Source organism: Typopeltis vanoorti, chromosome 19 (assembly GCF_054136105.1).
Source record: "Typopeltis vanoorti isolate ZY-2024b chromosome 19, IOZ_Tvanoo_1.0, whole genome shotgun sequence".
In the NCBI taxonomy this organism is placed as follows: Eukaryota; Metazoa; Arthropoda; class Arachnida; order Uropygi; family Thelyphonidae; genus Typopeltis; species Typopeltis vanoorti.
The window spans coordinates 1,494,977-1,507,630 of NC_143567.1; the positions used below are offsets into that span (position 1 = coordinate 1,494,977).

General features: G+C 36.0%; 1 protein-coding gene across 1 annotated transcript in view; it reads right to left on the minus strand.

The window, feature by feature from the left end:
* The window catches only part of LOC150095815 (phosphatidylinositol 3,4,5-trisphosphate 3-phosphatase and dual-specificity protein phosphatase PTEN-like), a 248,026-nt gene that overhangs the window by 170,053 nt on the left and 65,319 nt on the right, over nt 1–12,654 (minus strand). Inside the window, exon 4 of the mRNA XM_090408810.1 lies at nt 4,362–4,406. Coding sequence (XP_090264936.1) covers nt 4,362–4,406 — 45 coding nt within the window. The remainder of the gene's footprint in view (nt 1–4,361; nt 4,407–12,654) is intronic.

Below are 12,654 nucleotides of genomic sequence, written 5' to 3' on the forward strand. Positions count from 1 at the left end.
GGCAGCAAACATGTTAAGGTCTTGGAAAAGTTAGAGAGGGACTATATACAGCATTGGGCAGATGAGGGTAATGTTATCTGTGAGAATCAACATGGATTTGTTAAGGGGAGCTCTTGCTTTAGTAATGATTGTCTTTTATAATAAAGTGACAAGAGCAGTTGATGAGGGGAAAGGCATACACTGTCCTTTTTTGGATTTTGCAAAGGCATTTCACAGGGTACCACATGATAAGCTGATATTTAAGTTAGATCACATGGGTTTAGATGTCAGGTTACACAACTGGATTCAGGATTGGCAGTCTGATAGGTATCAGAGAGTTGTGTATGGAGGGGCAATATCAAGAAGGCAGAAGGTTACAAGTGGGGTTCCACAAGGCTCAGTACTGGGACCTGTATTGTTAAATCTTTATATCAATGACATTGTCAATGGATTGCAAGGGGATATTCAGTTGTTTGCAGATGATGTGAAGCTGGGAAGGGTTATTAGTAATAGTGCAGATGTGGCAGCCTGCAAGATGATTTGAATAAACTAGACACATGGACAAACGAATAGGGGTTTCGGTTTAATGCAGTAAAAGGCTTGGGATACATCGATAGGAGGCTGTATACTCAATTGGAGGAGCTCTACTGTAGGAAGTGGAAGAGACGAGATCTGGGGGTGACGATTGATAAAAAACTGAAATTCAGGGGGCATATTACAGAGGTGGTGAAAGTAACCCAGAGGATTGCTGCAATACTGAGAAGGATGCTGATCTGTAGTAATAGAAGAGTTATCATTCCGTTGTATAAGATTCTGATCAGACCATAATTAGACTATTGTTCTCAAATTTGGTCCACAGGATATGAAAGGGATAAATTAACTGTGGAAAGGGTGCAGAGGAAGATAACAAAGATGGTTTCAGGACTGTACAATGTTAATTATGAGGATCAGCTGAGGGAATGTGGACTGCAGAGTTTGGTGGATAGAAGAAGGAGAGGTGATATGATCAAGACTTTTAAACTGTTGAGAGGCAGTTACAGGGTAGAGATTGGGGAGTTCTTTCACTTGGTGGAACGACATGAAAGAGCAGTGACAAGGGGCCATCCCTGGAAGCTGTGACGAAGAGGATGAGGAGTGGTTTCTTTGCGTTTAGGGTGGTGGAACCGTGGAATGCATTGCCTGATAGAGTGGTGAGAGTAGGAACAGTCAATGAGTTCAAGAAGTGGTATGATAGACTGTGTTACCTAGGAAGGACCTCCCACGATGAGTTTCTTAACTCCATGGTAGCCTGAATAATAATAATAATAAAAATTTCTTCAGTTGACTTCCTTCTGGTTTCAGTCTTATATTTTAAGTTTTAAAACATAACGGAACAAGGGAAGTGTATACAAGAGGACCAACATAAGTACTTCTACTACTACTAGTTGCCTTTGGAATGAAGCAAGAACAAACATACGGGAGAGACCCCCACATGTTAAACAAAATGTGCTACATGTGTTGTGAAGGATATAGCTGAGATATTTAATGCGCAGTTTATACAGGTCTTTCATCATTGTGAATGTGATATCATGGAGAGTTTGGAAGCAGTGAATGAGGAGGAGGAGAGACTGACTGTGAGTGAGAAAGAGGTACATGGGGAATTAAGCAAACTTGATAAGGCTGTGGGACTTGATGTTATAACACCACGTATTTTAAAGGAACGTGTCAAGTAGATAACACCTGCCTTGACATATTTGTTTAATACGAGTCTTGTAATGGGTAGGCCGGAACAGGCCTAGACTGGCTTGTTCCGGAATTAGAAGTCATCGTTGAATCTCTTTAGAGGAAGTCCTGGTTTTCTTTTCCCTAATGGTTTGTTTTGGTAATCTTTCTGTTTTCATTCTTGCAACGTGTTCCAAAATGTAATGTTTTAAAATTTGGGAAACAAAGATGGGATGTAGAATTTACACTTGGTGGGGATATATTGTTGGAGGTGGAAGAAATAAGAGATCTTGGAGTGATGGTGGATAAGAATCTGAAATTTAGAGGACATATTGCCAAAATTGTGAGGACAACACAAGAAATTCTTGTAGATGTGGAAGACACCGACTTGTAGAAGTAAGATTATGGCTCCATTGTATAAGGATCTCATTAGGCCCAAATATGGACTACTGTGCACAGATTTGGCCACCTGGTTTTCAAAAAGATGAAGAGATGTTGATGAGGGTCCAGAAGTGACTGACCAACTGACCAAAACAGTTTCTGATCTCTGGAATGCTGAATATGAAGAAAGTTGAGACGATGAAACTTGCAGAGTCTAGTGGATTGGAGGAAGAAGAGGGTGATATGATAGAGACATACAAGTTAGTAAAGGGTTATTAGGATTAAAGCTGAAGAGGTTTTTCATAAAATGGTAGAAGATTGAGGGAGAACAAGACGTCATCCCAGGAAGCTATACAAGGTGTGTGCGAACAAGTGATTGAGAAGCTGGTTTTTTGCATTGAGAGTTGTGAATGATTGGAATGCACTGCCTGAAAACACTGTATCTGCAGAGAATTTGAGTGTTAAGGTGCAGTATGATGAGGTGTGTTTATGACAAAAGGAACCTCCTAGATGAGTCTGTCACTCCACGGGATCTTAGGATAACAATTTTCAGTCAGGACATTGAAATAAAATTTGGTTTAGATATCTGCGCTTTTTTATCTATTAAATGAGTAAAAATTAATGACACTAGCAATTTTAATTTTGATCAAGAGGAATATATAAAAGCAATTTCAGCTGATGAACACTATAAATACCTAGGAATATTAGAAGTGATATTCTCCATTTGAAAATTAAACAACAGGCAGCAGCAGAATACACCAAAAGAGTTAGAAATATTCTGAAAACAAAACTAAATGAATCAAACACAATTAGAGCAATGAATTCTTGGGCTATACCAGTGATCCGATACACAACTGGCATAATAGTTTGGACAAAAGAAGACAGACCTGGACAAATTGGACTGCAAAACTAGAAAACTAATGACTATGCATCATGCATTATATCCACAAAGTGATGTTGATTGGTTGTACCTGCCAAGGAGAATAGGTGGACAGGGTCTGCTGCAAGTGAGACAGACTGTGGAAGAAGAAGAAATTAGCTTAAAAAGTTACATTGACAATAGCTCTGAGCAAATGCTTCAAGCAATTATACACAAGAGGGCCTTCTAAAAGGAACAGGAAACAATCTAATTACAAAAAGGAACAGCAAAATAACTAATATGTGTGCTGGAAAAATAAACCCTTGCATGGCCAATTTCTCCGAGATACCGAGGACAAAACTAACATTAACAAGACATGGCAATGGCTACAATATAGATAGGATATATTAAAAAAGAAACAGAAGGATTTATTCTAGCAACTCAAGAACAGGCATTAGGAAACTAATGCAATGAAAGCAAAAATTTTGAACATCAATAATAACAGTAAATGTAGATTATGCAATCAGAAAGATGAAACTGTAGAACACCTAATCAGTGCCTGCAGCAAGATAGCTGAAACTGACTATAAATACCATTATGATCAAGTGGTCAAAATAACTCATTGGCATATATGCAAAAAATATGGCTTTCCTACTTCTGATAACTGGTGGCAGCATAAAACAGAGACAGTATTGGAAAATGAAACAGCAAAAATTCTCTGGAACTTTAGAATATAAACCGATTGGCATTTGGAACACAATAGACCTGACATCACAATTATCGAACATCGACAGTTTGGATTATTGATATCGCAGTACCCAGTGATAGTAACGTTAACAACAAAGAACTGGAAAAAATTATTAAATATCGAGATCTGGCAAATTGAAGTTGGCCAGCTGTGACTTAAACACACCAAAGTCATCCCAATGGTTATCGGTGCACTTCATGCAATTTCAAAGAAAGCTATCCAACTATTTACAACAATTAAACATCAACGAAGTGATCCCATATGATCTACAAAAAACAGCATTACCTGAAACAGTCCATATTTTATGACGCTACCTGACAGACTATTCTTAGATTCTTGGGTGGAATCTGAATTGTTCTATATCACCAGTCAAATTATTGTTTAAATGATATCTTGTTTTGATTGGGTATCAATTATGTGAATAAAATAATAATAATAATAAATCCAGTCAATCAAATTCTACCCAATATTAATAGGAGCAAAGCATTTAAGAATTCCTGATTAAGGGCTAGATAAACAAAGTTTACTGGATTAATAATTATATTTAAGAAATTAATATTATGAATAAACAAATGACACAGTTATGGTAATATAGTAAAAGTCAACAAGTCACATGCTGAGAGCTTTATTATAAACATTTTCAATGTTTATAATTCTCTAATTTTTTTAATTTAATTTAGGAAACATACTTACAAGTTATATATTTTGTAAGAATCTTTGTGCTTGAAATCTAGAAATCTATAAATAAAATTAAATATTTTCTATAAATACAAAACAAAACAATCTCCACATGAAAAATGAGAGTGACAATAATGGCAATTATACTATCAACCAAAGATCTATTACAACCTTCATTGAATATAAATTTGCCAGCAAACACAAGTAATTATTCCCCCCCAATCAGTTATAAAGAAAGTTAGACACCATCATTTTAGATTTGCATATCTGATTTCTTCCACGGTTTCCACAATCCACTTATTCCAATCGAATAACTTTTAACCAGTATCAATTTGCATAACTCATACTATACTATTCAACTACTAATAATCCCAATGTTTTAAGTTTCAGAAAATTTCAGAATCAATATACATATAAACGTGTGGAATGGCTTATGTGTTCATCACACATGTTGACTGGATTTTAACAGTATTGATGCGAACACAGATTGATAAGAAAATAACAATTTATTAAATTATACATATTTGGTCATAAAATACTAAAAAAACAAGACTTTGAGGTTATGAGACCACAGGTTTTTTAATTAATACAGATTAGTATAATCCTGCCTACTCGTTTCGCTAGCGACTGTCTAGCTTTGTCAAGGCTCGAACGGTACATACAAAAAAATATGAGAGAATACAGAAACGTTGCTAACTGTTAGGCAGTTAACTTTTAAACATATGCGTGACAATGCGTGCATGTGTTGAGAAGCTTCAGTCAGTATCATGGATACACTGTATGCACACGTTACATGATTTTTCACATGTTGAAGTTCCGCTGAACTGAGTGAGTTGATTAAGTTTTTCCGTATATCTTTCAGTATGGCACCCTGATTTCTGTTGAGGTTGTTACCCGTTCTTAACACCACTGCCCTTCCTTGAAAATTCTCTAACTGTAATCATCATCTAAATACGGCATAGAGCTATTTTCTCAGTCAATTGAATGGTTTGAAGTAGAAAAGTGAGGTGCTAAGCCTGAGGAGACTGTCTTGTTGTGATTGACATCCCCAACATGCTCCTTCTGTGTGATTTCCAGGCTTCTTGAAGTTTGCCCAATATATGAAAGACCGCACATACATGGAATTCTATAAACACCTGGATATTTGAAATATGGTACACTGTCTTTAATCTTAATACTTGTCTGATGGTAGTAGTTGGCTTAAATACCACTCTGATGTTTTGAGATTTTAACATTCTTGCTAACCTTGAAGAGACTGAATCAACATAAGGGATGACTACTGTTGAAACATACTGGGCAACTGTTTCTTGTTGTTGGAGGTTGTCTTTATAAAGGAATTTGTTGATAATGTTTGTAGGAAAACCATTCTGCAATAGTGTTATAGCAATTTGAGAAAGTTCTGTCTGTACCTCTTCTTCGTCTGAAATAAACTTTTTGGCTCTGTTCCGTAATATGTGAATGATGCTATGTTTATGTGCTCTATAATGGTTAGAAGAATAATGTAAATAACGTCCAGTATCTGTAGGTTTTTCTGTATGTGGAGAGTTTAAAATTATTCTCCTGCCTTTTCACCAGTATGTCTAGGAAGGGGAGTTGTCTATTTTTTCAACTTCTAGAGTAAATTTAATATGGTTATGAAGTGAGTTTATTCTCTCTAAAAACACCTGTAGGTTATCAATGCTTTCATTCCAAATGATCAAAATATCATCAACGTATCTCCATCATATCGATGGTTTAGGTGTAATTTGTGAAAATTTCATTTTCCAACTTTTCCACGAATAGGTCTGCACAAGGTGGTGACAGTGGGCTACCCATTGCTAGACTTCCAATTGTTGGTAAACTAACTGTGTTGTTTACTTTGAAGAAATTTGATTTCAGGCAGTGATCTGTTTGTCTGATTTTTAAGTAAGTTGGCAAGGTGTTTAGCCAATAGGTATGTAGGGGAGGATCTGCCATTAGCGAGAATGTTAAAATCTCACATCACAGTGGTATTTAAGCCAACTACTACCATCAGACAAGTATTAAGATCTCCTAAAGACAGTGTACCATATTTCAAATATCCAGGTGTTTATAGAATTCCATGTATGTGTGGTCTTTCATATATTGGGCAAACTTCAAGAAGCCTAGAAATCAGACAGAAGGAGCATGTTGGGGATGTCAATCACAAGGACAGTCTTCTAAGGCTTAGCACCTCACTTTTCTACTTCAAACCATTCAATGACTGAGAAAATAGCTCTATGCCGTATTTATTTAGATGATGATTACAGTTACAGAATTTTCAAGGAAGCGGTAGTGGTATTAAGAACCGATAACAACCTAAACAGAAATCAGGGTGCCATACTGAAAGATATATGAAAAAACTTAATCAACTCACTCAGTTTAAGAACTTCAATATGCAAAAAATCATGTAACGCATGTGCATACAACGTATCCATGATACTGACTGAAGCTTCTCAACACATGCACGCATTGTCATGCATATGTTTAAAAGTTAACTGTCTAACAGTTAGCAACGTTTCTGTATTCTCTCATATTTTTTTGTATGTACTGTTCGAGCCTTGACAAAGCTAGACAGTTGCTAGCGAAACTAGTAGGCAGGATTATACTAATCTATGTATTAATTTAAAAAAACCTATGGTCTCATAACCACAAAAAGTCTAGTTTTTTAACTATTTATTAACTTAAACACTAATATTTCGCTGGTATTATATCCAGCATCTTCAGAGCATACAAAGAAAGTTTGTTACAGTAGTGAGACAACTGCAATCCGGTGTAACAGTGGGACTAGTATGAGTAATTGTAGCGTGGAACACAAAGACTAAAGTCCTAATCAGGCACCATCTAAGTAAAAAAAAAACATATTAATTTGGTCTTAGGATGACTGTCTCCCAAATTTTTGGTAGATTTATACAGCCATACTTGTTGAGGTTTGGAATATGTTTCAGGGCTTCTGTTGATTCCAGGAAAACAACCTCTGACTTGTAAAAGCTTTTGTGCAGTACTTTTTGCGTTTCAAAGGAAACGCAACTGTAGTGATAGATACAATAGAATATGAAAGCAAAATGTATACACTTCTCAAAGACTAGTCAACATATCAAATTATAGATCGAGATCCCACCAACTCACAAAAGAATAAGGTGTGCAAGTTATTGAACAAAATCACTTCCTGGCCAAAAGAAACAGTCAACAAACTCAAACCTCTCCACGTTAAAACATCTAGGATATATGGAGCTCCAAAAATTCACAAACAAGGTACACCTTTACGCCCTATTGTAGATAGCATAAACAGTCCCACATAAACTTGCTAAACATTTAGCCAAACTACTAGCCACTTGCACAAACAATTCTCCCTCTTTTGTTAAAAATTCTACCCACCTAAAAAGTATTTTAGAAAACCACACCTTAAAAAGTTCAGACTTAATGGTGAGTTTTGATATCACCTCATTATTCACGAATGTACCATTAATTGAAATTCTTAAATTACTAAATTCACAGTACAGGCGGGTTATTTTACATGGAATGAGAAAACATACAAACAATTAAATGGGACAGCTATGGGATCCTCCCTTAGCCAGCTTCTACATAAAACATCTGGAAAAGCTAGCTATCAACACAGCCACTCTCAAACCTAGTCTCTGGCTACGCTATGTTGATGATGTGTTTGCTATTTGGCCACATGGCTCAGACACATTGAATACATTTTTAGTGTATCTAAATAGCCAGCACCCTAAAATCCACTTTAAAATGGAACTAGAAGCCAATGACCGTCTACCCTTCCTGGACACACTTATCACGTCTTCAAGAAGGTTCCTCATCATTCTCGGTTTATAGAAAACCCACACACACACACAGGGAGATATTTACACAAACAATCACGCCATCACCCTTCTCAACAATATGGTATCTTAAAAACACTAACCCATAGATCTAGAGCAATTTGTTCCAATGACATTGCTCCCAATGCTGAACTTTCTCACCTACGTCACACCTTCCTGATGCAGGTGAGTGGCTATAATCCCCATAAGATAGATAAAATACTAAATGCTCCAGAAAAATCCCACCACTATCTACCACAGAAGACTACAACAAAACTATCACCATCCCATACATTAAAGGCACATCTGAAAAGATATCCAGGGTGCTTAACAAACACCAACTATGCACTGTATTTAAACCTTATGTGAAATTGGCAACTCTCATCTGTTCACCTAAGGCCAGATTCTCTCCTTTATCACATCCAGGAATCTATGAAGTGCCCTGTTCATGTCATCGAGCCTAGTATGGACAGGACAGGAAGACCTGTGGACATCCGCCTCGGTGAATAATACAAAAAATATATCCGGCACTTTCGCTATGGCAAGTCGGGTCTGGCAGACCATGCTTTGGATACCCCTGCACACATGATCGATTGGAAAAAAACAAAAATACTGCACAAAAGCTTTTACAAGTCAGAGGGGTTGTTCCTGGAATCAACAGAAGCCCTGAAACATACTCCAAACCTCAACAGGTATGGCTGTATAAATCTACCAAAGATTTAGGAGATAGTCATCCTAAAACCAAATTAATACCTGCATTCTCTCTCGTTTTTTTTTTTTTTTTTTCCAACTTAGATTTTGCCTAATTAGGACTTTAGTATTTGTGTTGCACGCTACAGTTGCTCAAACTAGACCCATTGTTATACCGGATTGTGGTTGTCTCACTACTGTAACAAACTTTGTTTGCGTGCTCTGAAAATGCTGGATATAATACCAGCGAAATATTAGCGTTTAAGTTAATAAATCGTTATTTTCTTATCAATCTGTGTTCGCATCTATATCGTTAAAATCCAATCAACAATATACACATAAGTTAGCGATTGGACTAGCAACAATAAAAAAACTGAACAGATGGATCAATATTTCATTTCAAATGCTAGCATGCTATATGGGGTTTGTTTCTATATGAATCCATATAAAAACAAATCCATGAAATGTTGTGAACTTATTTTACATTATGTGCTGAGGTTGGGCAAAGGGAACTATAATTCAAAAACCTTGCAATTACTTTAGAAACCAAATGTGGAAATTTTCCAAGCAATTCCAGTGCTCTAATAATTAAAGTTGCTGGTCTCACTACAACTGATGGAGGTCATCTACCACTTGAAGACATTCATAAACAATATGAGAGAAGGATTCAAACTTACATCTTTTAAAGTTGAACCTCACAGACAAGCTTAGGTGCTGCTCATTATTTATCTTTTCTTTAGTTTTTATAGTATTACACAACACCAAAGCAATAAATCACATAAAAGATATTTATTAACTGGATTATATTTTTCTGAATTTCAAACCAGCACCTTCAGAGTACAACTACAAGTAACATTGACAATGAGTACAGGAAACAATTCAATCTGTATGGATAAAAGACTTGAAGTCCAAATCTGATGCCTTCTCATTTGTACCGAAGATTTTACACCCATTGGGTTACAGTTGAAATTAAGATGACTGTCTCCAAAATTTCTGGCAATTAATGTAGTCATACTTGAGGTTAGGAGAGTGCTATAGGAGAGAATTTTATAACATTTTCCCACCTATTAACTAAACTTTTGCAGCTCGCACTCCTTCATCCTATCCTCATAGATTTCAGAGACCTGTCACCAGCTTAGTCACATCTCTGAATCTTCTCCACCATCTCCTGATTATTCCAAGAAAAGATCACCAAATCTGTGCACAATAGTCAAGTACAGTCAAATATGCCATTAGACGTGGTTATTAGCTCTCATAAAGGATAGCAATTTTTTCATATTTTAATTGATAATGTTATGTTAGCTTATTGTACTTTCTGTTTTAAATGGGTGTGCAATTGGATTATTTAGCTTGTAACCTAACCTAACCTTTTTTTTTTTTTTTAAATACAATATCATCAATGTGGCACCACTGCATGGTAGAACAATGGTGGCAAAGGCCACGTTGTCAGGTGGTTTGCATTTGCGGAATTTTGTGCAGTGCGGTACTTGTTGCATCGAAGGATATGTAGAAGGAAATTGAAACAGGAGAGAGAGAGTATGTGTATTAAATGTTTCAAAAGTGAGTGCCTATTATTATTATTACGTGACACCTCCAGGGAGTTTAAAGCCTCATAGAGGGAGGGCACATACTCTACAATTCTGTCTCCACCACTAAAATCCATCAACTACGCCAATGCCATCTACCACCCACCACCACCACCACTAGTATTTTCACAGACAATCACAAACATCCATGCACACAGCTGGATTCACACCTGCAGCCTTTTGGCTGAAGAACAGATATGCACACCACTAGGCCAATCAGGTGATGAGAACAGAACAAATGTTAGTAGAGTGCATAATATCGACAATAATATGAAAAATGTCAGAATTAATGTCAAATGTGAGGCTGGGGAAACAGAGGAGAATGAAATTGACATAAAGGAATAGCTTGAATGTTATCTTTCCCAGAACAAATTGAAAAATTGCAGAAGCAGCAAAAGATTATAGGTCTGAGAGGAGAAAGAAGCAGGTAGTCAGAAGTAATAATATAGACCAAGCAAACAAGCGAGAAACAGAAGTTATTATTATTATTATTATTTGACATCTCCAAGGAGTCCATACTCATCAAAGGAGAGCACCTGCTCTACAACTCTGGCTCCACCAACTGACCACAACTACACCAATGCCATCTACCACCAACCACCACCACTGGTATTTCCACAATCACAAACATCAATGCCCACTGTGGGATTAGAACCCACAGCCTTTTGGCTGGAGAGTGGATATGCTAACCACTCGGCCAGCCAGGCTGGCAAGTTAAGGAGAAAATTATGTAAGGAGACTCAACGATCAGGGAGTACTTAATGAAAGTGTAACAAAACTGTTTCCCTAAGTTTGTAGTTTCAGCTGTTCCTGGGTAACTGGAATGCTAACCAGTAAAGAGTAGGTAGGCAAGGAAGGAGAGCTAAAAAGGGTCTAATAAACTACCAAGTTAAGGTCTCTAATCTCGGAAAAGTTTAATGTGCATCTTTAATTACTCTCCGAGGAACTGATACATTGATGATGTATCAATTCTTTGTATATAAGAAGCAAGTGATATATGTTCCAAGGAGCAATATGCAGTAAAGTTCCTTTTATTGCAAGTGTATTTGGAACTACTCAAATGTATTCCTATTGTCTGAGCGATTATTCTTCATGTCAGAAAAATGAGGGAAAAATGCATTAAGGAAACTTGCTTACTGAAAGAAGGCATAGTATAATAGTTAAGTAAGGCCTTTTAACTTTCTTTCTAAAGAGTTTGAGAGATAAAACTGAATGGATGAATTTGTGGAAACAATAAAGAAATTAAATAAATAAAAGAGGATAACGAAGAGACCAATGGAATAAATGTTCATCAAGAAGTTTCCATATAGTCAATTGAAACTACAAAACTATTAACCGAATGCTAGGCTCAGTCTGTTTTTGAAGTATTTGATGTTATCTTTCAGAACTGTATTTAACTGTGAGAGTCAGAAAGTGAAAGAATTTTCATTGTCTCATACAGTAATTCTAGAATGGGCATTAATCTTATTAATTGTAATTTTATAGAGAAAAGGATTATCAGACCTCCTTAGAGAGAGAATTAGTTATTATAGAGAGTTGTATCTGTTGTATATATTTATATTATTATTACATCAACTCTTCTGGAGTCAAGACTCATCGAAGATTTACAGTAAGTATTTTATTTTTTATAATTGAGCTTCATTCTTTAGATTACACAACATCAATGTATCATCCTGGATATGCATCTGAAATATTCTGATCAACTAAAAATAAAATTATATATAAATATATTATTAAATTATACTCCATGACTGACTTTAATATATAAGGTTGAATATAAATGAGAAATAACATAATTGGAGCAATTAAGCTTTGAATATAACAGAGGATACATATCAGGAAATCGACAACGATGACAGTGTAGTTACTATAATGTTGTGTGATGATTCATGGACTGCTGGTAAATATGAGGGTGTTGTGATGAATTAGAGAAGACCACACCTGATGTAAAATCATCTCTTGTTTTTTGTTGCACTGTAAAGAATGTTTATTATTTCAGCTGATTCTTTGAACACTCCTGAAAAAAAAAAAAAAAAAAATCATTTTTGTAGGTTGAGCACTTGTGTGAACATTTTTGTTTGTTGCCAAACTACTTGATGTTTTGTTTCAGTTGTATGTACTACAGTCCCAATTTGCATCTTCTTTTGTTTTCAATATCCTTGAAATGTTCTGATTGGCATTCCTCTGCAAACCTGCATGTCTGTCCTATGTAATGTA